The sequence below is a fragment of the Natrix helvetica genome (genome assembly GCF_964273705.1).
Source record: "Natrix helvetica genome assembly, chromosome: 5".
Taxonomy (NCBI): domain Eukaryota; kingdom Metazoa; phylum Chordata; class Lepidosauria; order Squamata; family Natricidae; genus Natrix; species Natrix helvetica.
The window spans coordinates 84959605-84984000 of NC_138551.1; the positions used below are offsets into that span (position 1 = coordinate 84959605).

A 24396-nucleotide genomic window follows, 5' to 3' on the forward strand; every position below is an offset into this window, starting at 1 on the left:
ACAACAGCAACAACCAAGATTAAAAAGGAAGGGAAAGTTAAAAAGAGACAAGGGAAAGAAAGGGGAAAGGGATACAAAAACAGTGACTTCCCACTTTCTTACAATTATACAAATTTTATCATACAAATATATAATAAAATAACCCATTACTTTAAATTAAAACAAAAGCGTCATATACACAGTATACAAACTACACAATCAAAAAACCCCACTAAAATTCTATAAAAAATAACCACTTACTCTTAAGTTTAAATATAAACCTTTAAAAATATAAAATATACGTATCTAATAATAACAATAAAAACAATGTGTCTACACAGGTAGTCCTTGACTTACAATCATTTGTTTAGTGACTGTGCAAAGTTACAATAGCACTGAAAAAAGTAATTTTTGACCACTTTTTCTCACTTATTACCATTGTAGCATGGTCATGTATTCAAAATTCGGACGCTTGGCAACTGGCATGTATTTATGACACTTGCACTGTCCTGGGATTAGGTCATCGCTATTTGTAACTGTCCCAGCTGGCTTTTGACAAGCAAAGTCAGTGAGAGAAGCCAGATTTTCTTAACGACCACACGTTTCACTTAACAACTGCAGTGGTTCGCTTAACAACTGTGGCAGAGAAGGTCATAAATTGGAGCAAAGCTCAACTGCCTTGTGTCAACCAGGAAGATGATCTGACTGAGGTCATTTTGAGGCTTCAGTGCTGCCACAGCTGAAGCTAAGGGATAGGAAGGAGGGGAATAGAGATAGCTGGGGTTTGTAGCCAAAACAAAATACTTTCTCTTGGGAACCAAGGATATTTGAGCAGGTTCTTGGAAGATGGGGATTGAAGCCACTTAGCAACTGAACTGTATCCTGATTGGGCCGTGTGACTGATAGTTTTGAGAAAGTGAAAAACTTCTACTTTTAATTAGGTGAAAACTGCGGGAACTTTTAGAGTCAGTTTTCACCAGCCTGTGCCAATATAAAATATCCAATAAAACTATTCTTTCTACCTGTCTCAGAGTTTTGTTTGCTGTGGGTATGTTACTTGGAACCCTGACACCTTGCTTCGCAACAGAAATTTTGGGCTCAGCTAAGTTGAGGGCAACCTATAGTCATAACAAATCTCATCACCAAAGCCTAAAACCAAAACTTCCTTTTTCTCTTTCTCAATCAAAAAAATCCAGAAGTGGTCTCAAAACCTAAGCTGTTCTGATGCTTTCATTCTGATGCTTTTCTTTATTTCCTTTCCCAGAATGTTGCGATTTCGTCTCCTTCCTGCTATGGCGGCCTTGGCTGTCACTTCCAGGCGCCATTTTGGTACTGCTCGTTATGCCCAAAGCCGGCGCAGGCTTATGATGGTAGCCTTGGCAGGAACAACAGCTCTAACCACAAGCACCGGGCTTCTTTGGAGAAGGTGAGTGCTTTGAAACTACCATCCTTGTTTTGCTTTGGGTTGTTAAAACCAAATGACAGACAGGTTCAGAAAAAGAAATAAATTCTGTAGATGCAATTGTGAGGAAAAACAAAATGCAACCACGCCATGTAGTTTGCATTTATATAACCTTGTTGCAGATTAAAGAGCTAGCTGATTGAATCTTGGCTATGTTCTACACCCCTACCGTTTCATTCCCTAACCTAGATTTGCTACTGTTCGCTGTTGAGAGGTAAAACATTTTTCAGCATTGCAGCTGTTTTATGAAGGGCAACCCAAGAGCTCTGGGCTGTAGGATATATAGCAGTCATGGCTAACCTTTTTGTCGTCGTGTGCTGAAAACGCGCATGTGCCCACGATAGCACATGCGCCTACACTTGTAATGTAATAATAATAATAATAATAATAATAATAATAATAATAATAATAATAATAATAATAATAATAATAATAATAATAATAATAATAATAATAATAATAATAATAATAATAATAAATAATATTTATTTCTTAGCTGTACCCTCTCCCGAAGGACTCGGGGCGGCGTACAGTAAAACATATGAAATACATATATAGACAAGACATACATATAACAAAGACGTATACCAAGACATATACAAGGAGGAGGTCAGCTAATGAATAAAAACAATTAAAATCACAATATTTTTTAAAAACCCCTAAATAATTGAATACAATTAAAATACCCAAATAAAAAACCCGTCAGGAGCGATATAGTTAGATCAAAGTTGAGCCAAAAGTGCAATACCATTCACGCTTCCCCCTCCCCCCGCACATGCGCACCCCCCTGCACCCCCCTGCACCCCCCGCACCCCATTTTTGGCCTAGCAGGGCTCAGGGAGGCCTCCTGGCTCCAAAAATGGGGCACAGTGTGGCGCCCCCCCAGCGGCCCATTTTGGGCCTAGCAGGCCTCCCTAACGCCTCCTGGGACCAAAAACAGGGGGCAAGGGGGCGCCCCCTCATGCTTCCCCCTGACCCCCATGCATGCGTGTGCGTGACACTGCCGCCCCCATGCATGCGCACACCACATCTGCATGCGCTCCGCCCCTCACTCATGCGCAGCAGAGATCCGAAAATCAGCTAACTGGCAGGAGACGTCCGTGCATGCTGGTGGAGCTGAGCTGCGGCAACAGCTCACGTGCCCACATACCGTAGGTTTGCCATCATGGATATATAGTGGGTTATAGATAGTCGGGGTGACAAATTAGTCCACAGTGCTAGCTTAATATTGCTTTCCTTGTTTCTTTTTAAATAAGTTGGCAAATCTCTGAAAAAAATGCAGTGAATATTCAATTAAATAGCTTCTATATTGTCATGTAGCATTTTAGAATCACTTGGCAACAGCACAGTGACCAGCCTGGGGCTTTAAAGTTCCTATTTGTTGTGTGGACAAATGATTTATATGCTGGAACCGCATAACATAGTTAACTTGGGTCCTAAAAAATTTATTGTTTGGGACTTGGATGCTATTATTGAATCATAATGGCAGTTTGGTTTAGTAGTTAAGGCAACAGGTTAGAAAGCAGGAGAACGTGAGTACAAGTTCCGCCCTAGCCACGGAAACCAGCTGGGTGACTTTGGGCCAGGCACTTTCCCCCTCTCTCTCTTTCTCTCTCTCTCTTTCTCTCAGCGCATCCTACTTCACAGGGTTGTTGTAGTAAGGAAAATAGGAGGAGGAAAATTCAGCTCCTTGAATTATTTGAATTATTATTGAATTATTTGTAAAAATAATATTTTTACACATATTTTATTTACAAATATTTTAATAGTAAATAATAAATTAACAAATCACTAAATAACTAGGACTAGGACTAGGAATTCATAACACATAACACTTAAAATGAAACCGCATTAAAGATGCGATCCACAATTGCTATGTCTTTATGTGACGTAGTTAAATGTAAGTTTAAGAACACATAGGCAAACTCAACCAATATATTGTTTTAGTCTATTTGTAACGGAATCTCTGCATAATATGGCTGGAGAAGAATATACTGTGGCTGCTACTTTTCAACATGCCTACTGAAAAATACACTTTCTTGAATTCATTTAATCCTGAATTCACCTCAAAAGCACTGGAATGTCTAGAAAACCTGAATTCACAAGTACCGTATTTTTCAGAGTATAAGATGCTCTGAAGTATAAGACACACCTAGCTTTTGGGAAGGAAAACAAGAAAAAAAATCTGCCTCCCAGCAATTTGCCTCCTTGTAGCAAACCATCTGTTTCAGTTTCAGCACATCCTGATTAGCACAACAAAAAAAATCTGCCTCTGCCTCCCAGAAATTTGCCTCCTTGCAGCCCGTTTCAGTTTCAGCACAACCTAATTAGCACAAGCAGCTGATTGTCAGTTGGATCGGCCTCCTGATGATCAGCTGTTTCAGGCTGTAGGGATTGCTATAGCCTCCGGGGCACCCCATTTTCCGCCTGTTCCAGGCAGCGGGAATCAGAATGGGCGGAAATTGGGCTGTGCAGAGGCTGAAAACTGGGCAGCAGTGGCCAAAAATGGGATGTGGAGGTCGAAAATGGGGTGTGTGGAGGTGGCAATAACCAATGGCAATCCCTGCAGCCTGGAACAGCTGATGGTCGGGAGGCCGATCCAACCTACAATCAGCTGCTTTGCTAATTAGGCTGTGCTGAAACTGAAACAGGCTGTTTGCTTCAAGGAGGCAAATTGTTGGGAGGCAGAAGCCAAAGGGTGGGGGCCGGCAGGTGGGTGGGGCTACATTCAGTGTATAAAACACACCTACATTTTCACCCTCTTTTTTGGGGGGGGGGAGGAAAGGGCGTCTTATACTCTGAAAAATACGGTATTTATTTACATACCTGAAGTTGGAATCAAGAGGTATCTTCAGGTTAGGTAAACTTTCATAGAGCAGCCTTTTAATGAGAAACACCAACTAATTTAAAGTGAAATTTTGTATGAATAATCTAACAGGGAAATCGAACCACTACAAACAATGATATAACACAATGTGTGGTGCTGGGATCCCCCCTCCCCTCCAATTAATTAGGCAGATTCACTTTCATGGATATATGAATGCTTGCTGTGCTGCAGAGCTACAATTATGTGTGGGCAGGAAGATAATGGATTTTTCTTCTTCTTTGAAGTTTCCCTCGCATCATACTGGGGACTCTGATATGTGACACTAATAAGGAGTGTGTGTGGTTTCCAGTATGCTGTCTAACCTTGTGTAGTCTATTTCTGGAGCTGTTTCTCTTAATGAGGAATTCAATGAGAAGCACCCTGATAGTAAACCCTGATCATTCCTTTGTTTATGTGCTAAGATGAATGGGATTTGTGAGCTACCAGCATGTTCCCACAATTCAGAGTATTTGTGAATTATGCTATGGGCCTTTAAATGGTCCTCCTAGAAGAATGAAATATTTTGAGGACCATTACACCATTTCTAACAGAGGGCAGTCCAGTCTCTTCTTGAAAGCTTCCAGTGATGGAGCTCCCACAACATCCGAAGACAACTTCTGTTCCATTGGTTAATTGCTCCCAGTGTCAGAAAATTCCTCCTTATTTTTTAGGTTGAATCTCTCCTTGATCAGTTTCTGTCCATTATTCCTTGTCCGGCCTTCAGGTGCCTTGGGAAATAGTTTGACCCCCTTCTCTGTGGGGCAGCCCCGCAAATATTGGAACCATGCTATCGTGTCTCTCCTGGTCCTTCTCTTCATTAGACTAGCCTTGCCCAGTTCCTGTAACCGTTCTTCATATGTTTTAGTATACAATACAATAGTAGAGTTGGAAGGGACCTTGGAGGCCTTCTAGTCCAACCCCCTGCCTAGGCAGGAAACCCTATACCGTTTCAGAGAGATGGCTATCCAACATCTTCTTAAAGACTTCCAGTGTTGGGGCATTCACAACTTCTGGAGGCAAGCTGTTCCACTGATTAATTGTTCTAACTGTCAGGAATTTTCTCCTATCTAAGTTGCTTCTCTCCTTGATTAGTTTCCACCCATTGCTTCTTGTTCTACCCTTGGGTGCCTTGGAGAATAGTTTGACTCCCTCTTCTTTGTGGCAACCCCTGAGATATTGGAACACTGCTATCATGTCTCCCCTAGTCCTTCTTTCTCTTAAGCTAGACATACCCAGTTCCTGCAACCGTTCTTCATATGTTTTAGTCTCCAGTCCCCTAATCATCTTTGTTGCTCTTCTCTGCACTCTTTCTAGAGTCTCCACATCTTTTTTACATTGTGGCGACCAGAACTGAATGCAGTATTCCAAGTGTGGCCTTACCAAGGCATTATAAAGTGGTATTAACACTTCACGTGATCTTGATTCTATCCCTCTGTTGAAGCAGCCTAGTATTGTGTTGGCTTTTTTGGCAGCTGCTGCACACTGCTGGCTCATATTTAAATGGTTGTCCACTAGGACTCCCAAGATCCCTTTCACAGTTACTACTGTTGAGCAAGGTACCACCTATACTGTACCTGTGCATTCCGTTTTTGTTGCCTAAATGTAGAACCTTACCCTTTTCACCATTGAATTTCATTTTATTAGATAGTGCCCAATGTTCAAGTTTGTCAAGATCCTTCTGTATCTTAAGCCTATCTTCTGGAGTGTTGGCTATTCCTGCCAGCTTGGTGTCATCTGCAAATTTGATGAGTTCCCCATTTATTCCCTCATCCAAATCATTGATGAAGATGTTGAAGAGTACTGGGCCTAAAACAGAGCCTTGGGGTACTCCACTGCATACTTCCCTCCATGTAGATGCAGTTCCATTGAGGACTACACATTGAGTGCGGTTGGTCAGCCAGTTACGAATCCATCTGGTGGTGATGCTGTCTAACCCACATTCTTCTACTTTATCTAGTAGTAGGTTATGGTCTACATTATCAAAAGCCTTACTGAAGTCCAAGTAAACTATATCAACGGCATTCCTCTGGTCCACTAATTTTGTCACATTATCAAAGAATGTAATAAGATTAGTCTGGCATGATCTGTTTTTGACAAATCCATGTTGACTTTTGGCTATTACTTGATTGTAATTATGATTTAGTCTCCAGTAAAGATATGGAAAGGTGGTATGAAAAATCACCTAGGGCAGAATTTCTGCACCTATTTCGAATGTTTCTCCGGTGGGCAAGAAGACCATTTTTCACTATTACCTTGTCGGGAAGATGTCGATGATATCTCCGCGTTTAGCCAATTTAAGCATAAGATGTCTAATTCATGCTGGTGGAAATACAAATTGTCTTTTATTAATGGAAAACGCATCTTCCGAGAGGGGACCTCACAAGGGGGTCCTTGGGTATTCAAAAAGGGCAGCAGAAGTAATTTATTTTTATGAGAATGAAAGAAATCCAAGGCTGCTATTATCTCAATAATAGGAGATGGAGATGGGAACAATTACAATTTCAGCAGAGAGCAAATGCTCGTAAATGTGAGTTGGAGCTCCTCAACACGTCTGGATGATTAAGAGATCAGTCTTGTATCCATCTTTTTCATTTGTAAAGTGCATTTATCTTTGTCTCTAGAGTCCAGATTTTATTCACCAGTCCATTTCCATCTCTTCTATTACTGAACAGAACATAGGAAAGAAAAAGAATCATCAAAGCTGCAGGACTTTTAATTGTTTAGCTGTTTTTCTCAAGCGATGGCCAAGTTATGCTCCCTGACAGTTGTCTGGCCTGGTTCTTTTGAGGTAACTGTAATACGATGCCTGGCTTTCATGTTAAGCTGGAAATCCACAAAACGAACGAACAAGCTGCTTATTTCTCCTTTTTCAGTAGGGAAATTACCTGGGAAGGATAATTCTGCATTAGGTTCGAATGCTGGATTAAGGGATTAAGTATTTGTAAACACGTCAGATCTCATACATCAATGTGAAGCCATCCTCCTAAATCCAGGCATAATGCAGGACTATCTTTTCTGGGTTGTTTATTCAGTGTTAACAAAGTGAACAATTAATTGGTTGTTCTTATGGTGGTTTATGGCATGGGGTGGCTCAGTGGCTAAGACGCTGAGCTTGTCGATCAGAAAGGTCAGCACTTTGGTAGTTCAAATCCCTAGTGCCGCGTAACAGAGTGAGCTCCAGTTACTTATCCCAGCTTCTGCCAACCTAGCAGTTCAAAAGCATGTAAAAAATGCAAGTAGAAAACTAGGGACCACCTTTGGTGGGAAGGTAACAGCGTTCCGTGCAATGTCTTTGGACAGTGCTGGCTCTTCAGCTTTGAAACGGAGATGAGGACTGCCCCCTTAGAGTTGGGCACATATGTCCAAGAGGAATCTTTACCTTTATGGTGGTTTATGAAATCAAGAGTCCTGGTCTAACATGATACACAAACATTAATTTTGGCATTTCTAGGTTACCCGCTAAAGGTGATGAGTGTATTGCTTGCCAAATTAACATTCTTCTTGCCTGTTGTTATACATCTTATATAATAACTTTTGCAGGACAAATATATTTATTTTACATACTGAAAATGGCATTTTTGTGGACAAATATATCCCTTAGAAAGTGAAGAGATTTTCCCTTCTGTTGGTTGCTTAATACTAAAACAGTGAAATTGAATTATGTGGAATTTAAGAGAGTTATGACATACAGATGGTCCTTGCTTACCAAGTGCCCTGTTTAGCAACTATTTGAAGTTACATTGGTTGGGGGGGAAAACAGCTTTCAACCAATCCTTACATTTACAGCTAAATATCCTTAGCAGACCATACTAAACTAGCCATGATTTGCTTAGCAACATTTGTTGAATATCCACAATTGGCTTGGATCCTACAGTATTTTCCAGTAGAGTGGAGGGAGGGGTCACAGCAGGGTTAACACAGCCTGATTGGTCCATTTGACTGAGAGAAAACTTCTTAACCTTCGCCTTCTCCCGTTGGTTCCCAGTTTCCTCTCAGTCAAGGTCCAAGACACAGGTTTGGTTCCTAGTAGTAGAGTTTTAGTGGGTTTTATTAGTCAGTATTAGTGTTGTTGGCACCTTGAATTTGGAGTTTTTTATTTAAAATTTTTTTCTAATGGTCCGCCTTGCAGGGCTGTTGTTCGACTGCCCTCAGGAGGCTGAGATAGTCAGTGGGGGGGGGCGCTTCCTCCCCCTCTCTTAAGGGATCGCTCCGGACTGGTGCCTGGGGTCTCGGGTGTGCCGGGCGATCCTACGTGCTTTAATTTGTCTTCTTAAAACTTTCCGGTGAGGCTCGCAGCGCGCTGGGGCTTTTCGGCGCGAAAGCGGCTTTTCGGCTTCAAATTTGAACCGCTAGCTTCCCGGGCCGGTTACAGCCCACGGCAGCAGCGCGGAATCGTTTTTCTTGGTGTTGGAAGGCTCCTAGGGGCTTAGGAGCTCAGCGATGATTTAGAGAGCGTTTTGGGAAAGGCGAGCTTGCAGCTGCAGGCATTGGCAATTAAGGGCGAGGTGAGCGGCCATTTTTAGGCGCGCTTTTGAAAGCACCGCCCAAAAGAAGCCGGCGGCCATTTTGAGTCACGTGTTTGGGGCTTGCAACACGGAGAGGCTGTGAAAAACGTGGCTGTGCTGTTTGCAACTTTACCGGAGGCCCGGAGCAGGCGATTCTCACCAGCTGAAGGGCAATTCCTACCAAAAAAAAACCTCGTTCTGGAGCACGTGAGTGGGGATGGCAGATAGAACTGAGTCCCAGCAGGCCGCGCCAGCTCAGGCAGGCGAAGATCAGGTTGAGCCCACTCCCCCAGTTAGGCCTCGGGTTTCTAGGCCTTCAGCTGAGGACAGGCCTTCGAGAGCTCTGCAAAGGGATGAGCTCAGGCGATCCAGGGCCATTGAGAAGGTCATTGAAAGGGCTGAGAAGAGACAGGCCAGGGATCCTAGGCCCAGATCCAGATCCCCACACGTGGCGGCTTCATGCCCTCCCCCACCGGTGGCTAGGGGGTTCAGCCCTTCCTCTTCCTCTTCCTCTGCTTCCCCATGCAGATCTGTTAGGAGTCAGGAGCGGGGGGCGCCTCGCTCTCCTTCTGCTTTCCCGGGGATTAGGGAAGAAGATAGGGGGGATCCATTGGAAGGTACCTCTGCAGGTCCAGTTAGGGGTAGGAGATCCAGCAGGGCCTATGTGGCACCAGACTATGATTCAGAAGGAGATGAGGAGGATCTCGAAAACCTCCCTGAGAATCTCAAAAGGCTTATTTCTGCAGCCATTTCTAGGGGCATTTCCCAAAGGGACAGACCTTACCACCACAGTCGAGTTACTCCCTTTAGTAGGTCCAGATCTAGGGCTTCTTCGCCTTCCCTCATGAGTGAGGTCTCCTCTAGGGGGGAGGCACGGAGGGACGATTGGGGGTTCTCTGAGGAGGAGGATGCGGCTCCTGAGCCGCCTCGCTCTTCCAATCTTTTCCTCCAGGCCATGTTCAAACCATTGCTTAAGAAGGCTAGGAGGACCACCAAGGTGGGCACGGGGGACCCCACGGTCCCACCGCCCACGGATCCGGACATGGTCATGTTCTCAGCGACGGCCACCAATAAGGAGGAGATTCCTGCCCCTCCTCTTTTCTTAGAGGTAGCTACTAGCCAATGGGCCCGTCCTTCTAACTTTTCCCCACCTGGCAGCAACGACCGTCGCGCCTACAACATGGAAAAGTCTTTTGTGCAAGCTATTCAGCTTCCAGTTATAGATCAGCCCATAGCAGCTTTAGTCTCCTCCTCTCCAGTAGTTTCAGGGGACGCGGCTGACAAACTTAAGGCAGAGGACAGGAGGGCGGAGCTCACTTTACGTAAAAATTTTAAAGCCTCAGCATGGGCGGTGCGGGCAGCGGCTGCTGCCTCGTACTTTAACCGTACTACGGTCATGTGGCTCCGCCGGCTCCAGGAGCGCATTCCGATCCAGGAGGAGCGCGCACACCAGGATTTGGCTAAAATAATGGCAGCGTGTCAGTATTCGGCTGATGCGACCCTAGACGCAGTTAGATTTGGTTCAAGTGCTTTGGCCACCTCTGTGGCCTCTCGTAGACTTTTGTGGCTCAGGAACTGGCAGATGGACTATAAAGCCAAGTGGGACCTAGTAGCTGCCCCTTTTGAGGGTCCAAATTTGTTCGGGGCTTCCTTAGACCCGATTTTGGTGGAAAACAAAGATAAAAAGAAAGTTATGCCTACATCCACCAAGAAGGCGGAGTCCCGTAGTCATCCCTATCGCAGGCCCCAGTTCAAGTCTTATGACAGGGATCAGGACCAGCGATACCAATCATACAGACAGGACAGGTCATTTCATAGACAGAGTTTTCAGGACCGTTCTAGATATCAGCCGCAGTCCAAGCGGCCCTTTCGTGGGGGGGGCGGCCGCCCCTTCCGCAGAGGGAAATGACTCGAACCCGAGTCATCCCATCGGAGGCCGCCTGGCACTGTATGCGGACGAGTGGGATCGGATCACGTCAGACGGTTGGGTCAGGGCGACCGTTCGCCACGGCCTAAGGTTAGAATTCCTCTCCAAACCCCCAAGTTTTTTCAAAGTTTTTCCCCCGGCTCGGGACCCGGCGCGGCGTCGTCTCATGGACCTCGCGGTCGCCCATCTTCTAGAAATCAGGGCAGTGGAGGTCGTTCCGGAGCCGGAGAGGGGTCTGGGCTACTACTCCCATCTGTTCGTAGTTCCAAAATCCTCGGGGGGTTGGAGGGCAATCCTCAACCTGAAACGCCTAAACCGCTACCTAGTATACAGGCGGTTCAAGATGGCGTCCCTGAAATCCATTCTGCAGGGCATTCGGAAGGGGGATTACATGGCCTCAGTAGATTTGACGGAGGCCTACCTCCACGTCCCCATCCTTCAGTCTCACCGGTGTTATCTCAGGTTCTCTCACCGGGGCAGGCATTACCAGTACCGGGCTCTCCCGTTTGGTCTGGCCTCAGCTCCGCGGACGTTCACCAAGGTCCTGGCAGCTCTGGCGGCTTATCTGCGTTCCATTCCGGTGAGACTTCAGTACTACTTGGACGACGTCCTAGTTCAGGCAGGGTCCCTCCCCAGGGCCAAGTCGGATCTTCGGCTGACGATCCGTTGGCTTCAGGCGTTGGGGTTTTCAGTGAACTTTCCCAAGAGCCACCTGTCCCCATCCAGGCAGATTCTACACCTAGGGACAGTGATAGACTCCGAGTCAGGGAGGGTCCGCCTGTCTCCAGAGCGCTTGTCCAGCCTTCGCCAGCTGGTCTCCTCTGTACAAAAAAGACGGTCTGTTTCCATCCTGACCTTGTCTCAACTTCTGGGGAAGATGGTCTCTTGCATAGGGATAGTGCCCTGGGCCCGGCTCCACCTGCGACCTCTCCAGTGGGCCTTGATCCCGGTCCAGAGAAGGATGATGAGCAACTCCTTGCGTCCAGTTCCTCTACCGGTGGAGGTGAGACTCTCGTTTCGGTGGTGGTTGTCCCCAGCGCTGCAACAAGGGGCTTGTTTTTGGGAGCCCGAGAGAGCCACAGTGACGACGGATGCCAGCCTCTTCGGCTGGGGGGCCGTGATGGACTCCGACATGACCCAGGGACGTTGGTCTGCCTCGGATCTCCGCCACAACATCAATTGGCTGGAGCTAAAAGCCGCGCGGCTTGCCCTAAGGACTTTTCGTCATCACCTGCGGGGGCGCCATGTCCTCCTGCTTACGGACAATGTGGCAACGAAGGCCCATGTCAATCGCCAAGGGGGCACCCACTCACGTTCTCTCTGGCGAGAGGCGCAGTCGTTGGGCTTGTGGGCGGAGAGACACTTGGCCTCCATAGTGGCGGAGCACATCTCAGGAGTGTCCAATCTTCAGGCGGATTGGCTGAGTCGCACAACCCTAGACGATGGCGAGTGGCAACTGGGCCCGGCGTTGTTTCGGAAGATATGCAGCAGGTTCGGCACACCTCGGGTGGATCTGTTCGCCTCCCCCGACAACGCTCAGCTGCCCCGGTTCTTTACCCGGTTCCAGTCTCCGTCGGCGGAAGGAGCGGATGCTCTCAGGAGCCGATGGCCCCCGGGTCTCCTTTATGCCTTTCCTCCCCTTCCCCTCGTTCCCCGTACGATAGGGAAGATAGTCACAGAGAGGGCTCTCGTTATTCTGTTAGCACCATACTGGCCGAGGAGACCCTGGTTCGCGGACCTGGTCCAGCTGTCGGTAGCAGACCCCTGGAGGATTCCCCCGGGGGAGGTCGTTCTGAGTCAGGGGGCTTTACATCACCCAGGGCCTCAGTGGCTCCATCTGACCGCCTGGCTCTTGAACGGAGGATCCTGAGGGGGCAGAGACTTTCGGCAGGAGTCATAGCCACCTTAGAGGCGTCTAGGAGGCCGTCCACGGTTAGAATTTACAATGCCACATGGAAAGCGTTTGCGAAGTGGTGCATTCCTTTGGGGTTGGATCCTTCTAGGGCTACCGTCCCAAACGTGTTGGAGTTCCTCCAGAAGGGGTTGGAGGATGGCTTGTCGCATAATACGCTCCGGCGTCAAGTGGCGGCTTTGGCCACCATTCTGGGGGGGGAGGGTTCCCCCGTCCTTTCCCGGTCTCCACTGATTAAGCGTTTTCTGAAGGGGGCGGCTAACATCCGGCCGCCTCCGGTTCATAGGTTTCCAACCTGGGATCTGACCCTGGTTCTCCAGGCTCTGACGAGCTCCCCGTTCGAACCACTTAGGACGGTACACATGCGTCTGCTTACCCTTAAGGTGGTGTTTTTAGTGGCCATTACATCGGCCAGGCGCATTTCAGAGTTGGGGGCCCTTTCTTCACGCAGTGACCTGTGTGTAATACACCAGGACAGGGTGGTCCTTCGCTTGGATCCTTCGTTCATTCCGAAGGTGAATTCACAGTTTCACAGGGCCCAGGAGGTCGTGCTCCCGAATTTTTGTCCCAATCCCTCGAGAGAGCGGGAGTTGGTGTGGCATAAGCTGGACGTTCGCCGGGCTGTTCGCATTTACCTAAAGCGAACTGAGGGCATTAGGAGGACGGAAGCGTTATTTGTTTCCTTTCGTCCGAGCTCGTTAGGATGTAAGGTGTCTTCTTCCACCATCGGACGATGGATTAGGTTGGCCATAGTTGAGGCTTACGGGGCTTCTGGGAAGACTCCCCCATCGGGGATTACTGCGCACTCCACCCGCAGTGCGGCTACTTCGGCGGCTTGGGCCACCAGGGCACCTTTCGAGGATATTTGTAGGGCGGCGGCCTGGGCTTCCCCCACACCTTTTATTAGGCACTATCGTTTGGATACTTATGCCTCGGCTGAGGCATCCTTTGGCCGGAGGGTCCTTCAGAGGGTGGTGGCCGATTCTTCACCTGGGACCCAGTCGGCCCGCCCGGGGACGTAGCGTGGGTATGTCCCTGCTGTGACCCCTCCCTCCACTCTACTGGAAAAAGAACGTTGGTCTTACCTGAACGTTTTTTTCTGGAGTAGTGGAGGGAGGGGTCACATTTCCCGCCCTAGTTAGTTAGTTAGACAGGGTCCGGGAAGTGTAGAATCGGGAGGCCCCGGGGGGGCTTGTTCTTGTTTGTGTTTGACTTGCAGTTGCTGGCCGTGACATCGCGGAAACTGGGAACCAACGGGAGAAGGCGAAGGTTAAGAAGTTTTCTCTCAGTCAAATGGACCAATCAGGCTGTGTTAACCCTGCTGTGACCCCTCCCTCCACTACTCCAGAAAAAAACGTTCAGGTAAGACCAACGTTCTTTCTAGCCATAAATTATGGGTTTATGTGCTTGTGGCTATTTGTGGGATTTTCATGGACAGGGCATCTGTTTGACAATTGGTAGAATGGAATCCTAGATTGGTGTGAATTTGCTGCTGCTGTTAATATTCTCATGCTTGAAACTTTTAAGTAACTCGTCAAACATGTTTAACTGTGTTTACATTTGTTCAAATAGAAGTAGCCCTCAACTTATGACCACAACTGAGACCAGAATTTCTGATGTTAAGCAAGGTGCTTATTAAGTGAGCCCTACCCAATTTTACAACTTTTTTTTGCCACAGTTGTTAAACAGAGCATTTCAGTTGTCAAGCGAAGCAAGCAGTCATTAAGCAAATCCGGCTTCTTGACTTTGCTTGATGGAAGCTAACTGAGAAAATCATAAATGTCATTCACATGACTCTGAGACCGTACAACTATTGTAAATACATGCAGTTGCCAATCATCCAAATTGTGATCATGTGACCATGGGGATGCAGCATCAGTTGTAAGTGCAAGGACTGTTTGTAAGTCACTATTTCTAGTGCCATTGTAACTTTTAACAGTCACTAAATGAATGGTTGTAAATCGAGGACTACATGCATGTATTTTTATTATTTGGTACATATAGGCGCCTTTAATGCTGGAATGGATTATGGGAGCTAAGTCCAACACATCTATAAGGCAACACACTGGAGAATGCTCATCCACTGTCATTTATCTATTAAAGAGGCAAATTCCAGAGGTCTGTTTCAACCCATCAGAATGCTCATCCAGTATGCCCACTGTGGACTGGGAATTCTGGGGTGTTCTACAAAACATCTAGAAGGCACTGGGGGGTGGGATTAGTTCTAAAACTTCTGGCTTTGAGTCATTGAGTCCAAGCAAAGGTCTGTTTAAAGGGTCTGGAGATTAAAATGGCATTGAAAGTGGATTTAGAGCTGACAGGCCAAGTGATTGACTTAGAAAAAGATGTTTCTCTCGATCTTCAAAAGCAGCTGGCTCAGGTTTTAAAATTTTTAAAGGAAAATACGGGTGACAAATCAAGAGAGCGACCTGGATATTTTTTTTTTTCCTTACTGGATTTACAAAAGAGGCTTGTTAAAATCTTGAAGAACTCTGTGCAATGGGGGAAAGAAGAAATGAATAGGAATCAAACCCTATAACAATATTTGAATATGAGCTAAAGATTAAGATTGTTAGAAGCGAAAGGAAGGAATATAAAATTGGTTTATTTAATCTAAGGGAAAACAAACATATTGCTACTGCTAGCAACCCTTTATGGGCTTTCTGCGGACACCAGGACTAAAAAGACAATACTTTATAGATTTGTTTATAGATAAAAGATGGGGGTACTAGATGAAGAGATAAATGTTTGCCTTAGAGGGAGCGAAGAATAACTTAATTTGTTTGTATTTGCGCTGATAAAGATCAGAAGTTACTTTATACTTTTCTTCTCTTTATGATATTCTTTTTCTCCTTTCTTTCTTTTTCCTCTTTTTTTTGCACTTTTTACATCTTCCATCCTCTTTTCTTTTAAAAAAGTCTAGCTTGTATTAGATTAAACATGTTAGCAGCCTGGGATTTTGCTCCGATGTTTTTGGGTTTAACTAGGGTGAACTGCTGATAGACAGTTGTGAGTGATGGTGGTGGAGATGATAAATAAAGAGAAGCAGGATATTCATTAGAGGAAAAAGCTGTTTTTCCTGATCCCACATTAGGTTGTTTCCTGCAGAAAAGGTGTCAGTGAGCCTCGAAGTAAATATGTAAAACTAGCTGGATACCTGTGCTTTGCAATGAAATTATGTGATTGGGCAATGCAGGAGAAATCCGGTTCACTCCCATTCAAACTGTTGACTCAATGGTGGTCACTGATTGAAACACATAAGGAAATATCTCTCCCGCCACCTTGAGTCCAGAAGCAGTTCCATAGGTGGAAGGCGGAGACATTTTGGTGAGGTACCGACGTTTAGTACTGTAAGGAGCCCCAGACCACTCCTGAGTGAAGGAGTGGAATGTCTGCCAGTTTGATCTGAGGTAACGGAATGTGAAGCAACTGGCAGTTGGAACAGAGTTCTTTTCAGGTGGGGAAGGGGAGTAGAACTCCTTAGCATTAGAGATCGTGTTAAATACTGTATAAGAAATGCTAACGATCTGATGGTCATTTCGAAAAATCCTTTCTTACTGAGCACCTAGAAGCCAAGAGGAACATATGTGCCAAATTTCAAGTTTGTAGGCTTTACGGGTCTGGAGATTTCATGATGAGTGAGTGGTATTTGGCTTATATATATATAGATATCACTTTTGCCTGACATCATTTCTATGCCTGTTGGGTAACTGAGAATAAGATGTTTATATCAATACACTATCATCAGAAATTAAAACTAATCACAGTGAGTGGCACAACATCAGAATCATAAGTATCGCTATGATGGGAAGAAATTATGGACTATGGTTGTACAGGCTTAAGGGTGTGCAACGTTTTAGTGACTTGCAACTCGGCTGCATGTTTCAACATAATAGATGTATTGTTAGAACGAGGTATGCTTTCAGGTATGGTAATTATACCCGTACTGGTTTCTATACCTGCAGTGGAAAAACCACTGCAAATTATTCCAAGCTGAAAATGTGCACGTGTGTGCATTAGTACAAATTTTATTTGAATTTCCTCACTGTCACTTTTAATCCAGGGGAAATAGCTGTTTCTACAGCAGCTTGAGCATCCTCTGGTGGATGACTTGAGTCAAAGCTTTTGAAGTAGAGTGTTTTCATTACAGTCTAATCAGGAGCTGAGATTTGGCTAATAAGCCTAATTAGAATTGTTTCTGGGGAACAGCAGAAGTGCTGAACACAATCTGTCTGAAATTAACCTTGAAATTCACTTACACAAGGTATTAGATCTCTCTTCTGGTTTCTGTTTCTCAACCTGTGCCCTTGCTCCTCTTCATTTCAGCCCCAGGAAGGTTCAAGTTCGTTATCCTTTTAATCAAAGAAATATGTTCCGTGTCCTAAATTAACACATATGTTTTATTATGAATCGACTGGCATTTGTTCCTTGGATTCTCCTGTGGAAAATATTACCTCAGGTAAACTATATGCTGTTAGTTGTCAAGGAAGGATGGCAATAGAGTGGCTGAAAGGATCTGATTGTTTGATTAAACGGCGCAACAAATTTGCAGTGGCTACATGGACAGGTGGATTCTATTGAATTACATTGATTTTAATAAATCCCAAGGCTTATCAGCAGACTTGGAACTGACAATTGATATTGCCGCACCCAGTTCTCAAGTATTTTGCAGATGGCTGACATTTCTTTTAGCTTTGTTACCTGTCACATCAGCATAGGGCTTGCTAGAAACCAGTGAATGCATTCTTTTTCTGCTTTTATTGCCTTCTGTTATGTAAGTAACCTGTTTCCCTGAAAATAAGACCTCCCTGGATAATAAGCCCAATCGGGCTTTTGAGCACATGCGCTAAATAAGCCCTCTCCCAAAAATAAGCCCTCCCCAAAAATATTGCAACACGGCAGCAGCCATGAGGTAACCACGCTCACTGCCTCCATCTCAAAAATAATAAGACCTCCCTGAGGGAGGAGTTGAAGTCGCGATGAGATCTCAATGCTCTGAGATCACAGCCAACACTTTTGCCACTGGGTGGTCCAAATGGACCTAAACTGTCCCGTAGAGACAGTGAACAGGAAGAATATGTCTTGCTGATCTCAGGAACATTGCAAAGTCCCTGATTGATCCAAGAGAAAGTCTTCAAGCCGATGACAAAACATCCAGCCAGAGGCTGACGAAGTCGGGGCGACTCCAAAACGGAAGGAAATGGAAAGAGAAAGTGTTTCCAGCTGGTGAGGAAATCTTACTGTTTTAAGAGTGACTGCCTATAAAAAACTTAAAATAAATTCAAATTGGAGAACAGAAGAAATAAGCGGCGGAATTAAATTTGGAATGGTTTTTGACAGGGTGTTATCTTTTTTCTTTTGAATGTTATCTTCACGGACGGAATTTATGCAAGACCTTTAAAACGAATGGACTAAGCCTTCTTCTTCTATTTTCTTTTCTTTTTTTTTCATTACTCCCTGTAACCTATGGTTCAAAATCGTCCTCTTTCATTACTGTGAGTGTTTTTCTAACTCATTTAAGAATTGGACTTTCCTTTCAAGTTAAAATACAAAAAAGACATTTAAAAAACTGCAATATCATTACAACAGCACTGCTTAGAAACTTTGTGTATTGGAAACGAAACTCACTGTTTCACTACTTTCACTGACTATCTCGGCTCGGCCAAGGTCTTATTGCTTGTTTACAGAGAGCGATAAGAAGAAAAGCACACATATGTTCTTAAATAGCAGTGTTTATTAGCTGAAAACAATGGCACAATCTCAACAGGAGAAAGAGGCTTTAAGTCTGCAAAAGAAATTCTCAGAAATACAGAAATTATCAAATACATGTGAGAGGATTGAGAAGAAGTTGGATTATTTAGTACAATTAACAGCAAAATATGAGGAATTAAATGGAAGGGAAACTTACTTCAGATGGCAAGATACAGAAGAAGAAAAAATAAAAGAATTTATGGATTTAAGGAGAGAAATCTTACTAGCAATATTATTGATAATACCACTGACAATTAAATATAAGCGGATTAAGGAAACAGAAGAAGGGCATCGAAATTACACGAGAGATTTTATAAGCAAAGAGATGCTAAGAGGAGTCCATACAAAATTGATTAAAGAGAAGATAATAGGACTGATACCACAAACAGCAGAAGATATGAGACTGTTTTGTTACTGGAAAGATACAGTTTGATGGAAGAGTATAACTTAAAAATAGCTAAACTTAGTGAAATTTAGTGATAATAGATATAGTTAAACAAATAATTGATAATGATAATAATGTATACAATGTGTAGTGTCATGATAAGCAATAATGGGATATGAATATTGAATGGTACCCATGAAAAGAAGATTAGAAACCCTCTTGGATTTTATATAAAGATTAATTAAAAAAAGAACTAAGTTGGATATAGATTTGTTTATTAGGGGGAAAATGTTATGATAAAGGACAAAGTCAAATAAAGGAGGGATAATGATAACAACGTATATATAGGTATGGGTACAACATAAGGAAATTGGATGTAAATTGCAAATAATGATTTGGAAAGGATTAGAAAATTTTGTTATTGAATATTATGAAGGTTTAACTAGAATAGGACCTAAAGATTCAGTGTTATTGGGGGATCTTAGAAACAGTAAATGAAATGCTAGTATGTGGTTATTAAATCTTGGTATATTTTATGATGAAGGACGTTTAAACAATTATAGTCAAATGTAAATGGAGGTATGATGATGAAAATATGTCTACATTTTTGAGTTAATATGAATTATGTTTGATGACTGTGGAAGAGATGCACGAAAGCTTTTTGTAACCAACTGATACACTTTCTACAGTATGCAAAAAAAGAAGATTTTATGTGTTGTGTTTGTTTTGAAAATAAAAAATAAAAAAAATTCTTTATAAAAATAATAAAAATAATAAGACCTCCCCAAAAATAAGGCCAAGCGCTTATTTCGGGGGGGGGGTGTCAAAAGAAAATAAGAGCCTGTCTTATTTTCGGGGAAATACGGTACATTTACCATATGCTGCTTCTAGGTAACCAATGGTTGTATCCGTGTGTCTCATCAGATTCTTTCTTCATGATGTCAGCAGAACTATAAAAAGGCATCAAACCCAGGAATGGGCTCAACAAATCCATAATCAGTTCCATCACTTGTCTCTTCCTTCCTACAGCATACGTACAGTCGCAAGAGGTTAATTGTATATCCAGAGTAATTCAGGGAATCCTGCCACCCCTTAATGATAATGACATTACATTTGCAAAGGCTCTGGGTGCCAAATTACGACCAAGGGCATTTAGTCAACCAGTTGAACTACTTTTCCATGAATCTGGTCTTTATTTGCTTCTAATTTTTCCTCTTGAGCTATTTCACTGCTCTTTTGCCTTTTACATGTTACTGGATCATTTTTCCATCCGTTTTTGTGTCAGTATCCCCCAAAATATGCATAGTGGATTTCTGAGAGCTATGGTTGTCTTTCACCAATGTCGTTTAAATTATTTTCCTTTGCAGAGATAGATAAAAATTCATCAAAATCATGTCCTGTCTCAAATGATTCGTTTGTTTAATCCATCTGTACTGTGAAATTTTTTTCTCCATCTTTAGCATAATCATAATAAATCACTGACTACATCTAATATTGGGCATCTGTTTACCTCTTTGCCCTTTAGTTAATTACATTATTTGTTGTTTTTGTAAGTTTATACATTTTGTTCCATAGATACTATAGTTCTTCAGAATGCTTCAAAATAGGTTCATTGATTACAATCCTGTTTGGTTTTATTTTTTTTCTCTCTTGCTAGTAGATTTTATGAACAGTTAAAATCATTTTTAATACTATGTGTAGCATTAATTTTCTAAGTATAACAATCTGGATGTCCTAGATTGGAGAAAGCTAGTCTAATCTGAGAATTGAAAGGATTTAATTGTTCAAATGTAATTTGAATTAAATATTTAACTATTACCATTTTGTAATTCTCAATCATTTACCAAGCTCTTATGCTTAGGTCTTTCTCAATCATGCTGTCTTGAATTATTTTGATGGGAGACACCATAAATATAACCTAAGATATTCTGAATGTGTAGAATTCTCTGCTCTTGAACTATAACTCCTATAGAGGGAAAACGTAATGTCCTTGAGGAACAGAAGGAATAGCTACTACCAAGGCAATGGTCAGATAAAAGGGACTAAAAAAATTTGGCCAACAAAATAATGTGAGAAAACTGTTAAGACAATCCTTTTCCTAGATTACCAGAAGATAAAAGGAGGAATAGAAACCCATTCAGATTTGCAAGATTCTACAGCTTTATACAAGGGATGTAGGTGGCTCAGTGGCTAAGACGCTGAGCTTGTCGATCAGAAGGTCGGCAGTTCAACAGTTTGAATCCCTACCGCCATGTAACGGGGTGAGCTCCTGTTTCTTGTCCCAGCTTCTGCCAACCTAGCAGTTCAAAAGCACGTAAAAATGCAAGTAGAAAAATAGGGACCACCTTTGGTGGGAAGGTAACAGCGCTCCGTGCGCCTTCGGCATTTAGTCATGCCGGCCACACGACCATGGAGACGTCTTCGGACAGCACTGGCTCTTCAGCTTAGAAACGGAGATGAGCACAGTGCTTATCTTTTTTTGGGACAGTGGCGGCGGTGGTGAGTGGTGGGTGTTAGCTGTTCCAAAGGGCGGGGGGACCACACAGGAAAGGCCCAAGTAGGCAAATATTTAAGGGAGGGGTCTTGGAGTGTATCTACTCTGCTGAAATGCACTGTGAGAGGTAGAAACCTATAATCTACTTATTTTTCTTTGTGTATCTGAATTTTTGCACTGTTCTATTAAGCAGTAACCCTGCTGAGATGTGACACTGTAAGTTGGTAAACCACTTTCATCTCTGAGAAATGGATGTACTTTGAAAGAATCGGAATGGAAATTGCTGTTAGTGAAAGAGGCTGAGTTTATTGTTTTTCTCTAAAGCAGATTGGTTTCAAGGCAATGATATTTACAAAATGTGAGATAGTTACATATTATTAGCATTATATCACACCTAGGGGTGCATAATGCTCTAGCCTCCTGTTTTTCCTCACAGTAATGATCCTGTGAGGCGATTGGGCTGAGTGAGTCTGACTGACACAAAGTCCCCTCAGCTTTCATACCTAAGGGAGGACTGGAACTCAGGATCTTCTGGTTTCTTGTTCAGCTCCTAAGTAATTATTTGAATTGATTCCAATCACATTAAAATGAACATGTGCTACTGGGTTGGATTTCAAATAATTGCTAAGGAGATGTGTGTTTTGTCCAACACTTTAAAAAGGATTTAATTAAGGCTATAATTTTTTAAAAAAGGGAAAGTTCCTGTTGCTATGTTTGAAAGTCAACAGGGCTTGTTTCCTCTTTTTTGGGGAAGCAAGACACACAGCCTTAATTCCCCCCCCCCCCTTGGTATGTAGCTTACATTGTGACATATGTAGGACAGGGGTGTCAAACTCCAGCCCCGGGGGCCACATCCAGCCCGCCGGGTGCTTAGATCTGGCCATCAGGGCCACCCTGGAGACAACAAAGGACCAACCCGCAGTGCCCCTGCCAGCAAAAAACAGCGTTTGGGAGCCCGTTTTCTCTGACAGAACACTTGGGCCACCACAGGTGCCCCTAACATGAGTGCCATCGAGCTGGTCATGCCCATCCTGGCCACACCCACCCCAGTCCCTGAAGGTCAAACACAACCCTGATGTGGCCCTTAATGAAGTTAAGTTGTGTCAACCCCTGATGTAGGAGAAGACCAAGCAGAGCTGGGAAGAAGGGATGGCGTTAAGCACATCATCAGCTTAGAATCATCATGTTTCTGCAAACAATCCAAGTCCAACCCCTTCTGAATTCTGTTGACCCTTTTCTGGAGCCAATTTAGTGTTGAATTTCAGTTGACTAAATGTTTGCGAATAGGCTTGAATAAATCTTCTATGCTGCAATCTAATGAGCCATCCTGATTCTCTGCACCTGACAGTTTAGCTTTTACCTAAGATGCCATAGGAGTTCTTGCCAAGTCCTCAGGTCAAGCTGTCTTCTGATGCCTATGATTAATTGTGATTTGATGTGACCTGAGCCTCGTGCCTATCTTCTGTTTGTCTTACCTCCTGCTTAGTACAAGCTTTCCTTCTTTTGGCATTCTGATAAGCAGGAGTAGAATGGGGACTACTAATAACCACCCTCTAGACGTGAATGGAAAGTCAGTTTGGTCTAGTGCCGCGGTGTCAAACTCGATTTCATTGAGGGCCGCATCAGGGTTGTGTTTGACCTCAAGAGAGCCATGGGCTGTGGCCAGTATGGGCATGTTTCCTTTCTTTTGGGGAAGCAAGATCACTTGTGTTGATGCCTGTGGTGAGCTGAGCACTCTGCCAGCCCAAGTGGGCTTCCAAGCTCCGTTTTCAGCTGCAGCAGCCCCCTGCAACCCTCTGCCAGTGAAAATGGAGCTCGAGAGGCCCTCCCAAGCTCCCTCTTCACTGGCAGAGGGTTGCAGGAGGCCGTTGTTACTGGAAACGGAGCTCGGGAGCCCATTATTACTGGCAGAGGCACCGTGGGCTGGCCCTTCACTGTTTCCAGAGTGACCCCACTGGCCAGATCTAAGCACCCCATGGGCCAGATCCGGGCCCCAGGCTTTGAATTTGATGCCCCTGGTATAGTGGCTAAGATATTAGGCTAGAAACCAGGAAACTAGGAGTTCTAGTCCTGCCTTAGGCACAAAGCCAACTGGGTGACCTTGGGCTGGTCACGTTTTCTCAGAAATAAGAAGGAGGCAATGGGAGAACTAATAGACTTGAATAATAACATTTAGGGGCATGGTTGTCTGAATGTAATAAAGCACTACAAGTATTTATTAATTGCTAAATATTGGTTCTTCTCTTTGCTTAGACAGAAATCCTTCTAATGGGTCACCGCCTTCTCAATCTCTTGGGAAGCTATGCTGAGTGATCACTTGGACTAGAAACCTCTTTGCACAGCATGTTTCTTGCTTCACCCTAGAACAAATTAGGGGGAAAATAAAATAACTGTATAATGTATTTAAATGCTATAAAAAAAGTTGAAACCAATGAAAGGAAACAGTGCAGATTGAATGGCGACCCTGATTTTAGTTCTTCAAAATGCTTATTTTAAAGTTGCTATCCAGCACACCTGTGTTTTTTCCCCTAATTCTAATGCTACAAATTTTAATAACTTCAATGCTCTATCATTCTATGGTCCTACGTTGTTTCTGTTGCTTTATTTATGTAATAAGAAAACTTGGCAAGGAGCCTCTGAGAGTCACGAACCAATTAAGCGAATTCATTGTCTCCTGCAAACTCCACTCCCCTTTCGCTCCTTTTTCATTTCCTCTGGGAGGGGCCATTCATCGTTCACCTGTGCCCTTACTCCCAAGTCGGCCCTTGTTCTTTAGCTGTTCCCTTCGCCTGGCAACTCTGTGCATGCGCACACTGGGAACAGGCTCTAGCTGTTCATCTGTCTCACTGAAGTCTGATTACGAAGGCAACTGATAATTGTCAGACGGCCTCATCACTGCCTCTGATGCAGAGCCCTCATCAGAGCCTTCCCCAGACTCCAGGACTGGCCCATGTTCCTCCCCAACCTCCTCACTGTCTGACTCTCCTGTCAGCTCTGCTGGTGGGCCACAATAGTGTGACACCCCCCCCCCCCCCGTGAAGTAGTCTTGATCTTCTTGGCGACTGATGCAAGAGCAGCATAACTTCCAGACGAGCACTTTTCATGTGTATCTGCG

The 24396-nt window shown here is 44.1% G+C and overlaps 1 protein-coding gene across 1 annotated transcript in view; it reads left to right on the top strand.

Moving 5' to 3' along the window:
- Positions 1 to 24396, top strand: part of MICU1 (mitochondrial calcium uptake 1) — a 205935-nt gene that overhangs the window by 36678 nt on the left and 144861 nt on the right. Inside the window, exon 2 of the mRNA XM_081955835.1 lies at positions 1244 to 1405. Coding sequence (XP_081811961.1) covers positions 1245 to 1405 — 161 coding nt within the window. The 5' untranslated portion in view covers position 1244. The remainder of the gene's footprint in view (positions 1 to 1243; positions 1406 to 24396) is intronic.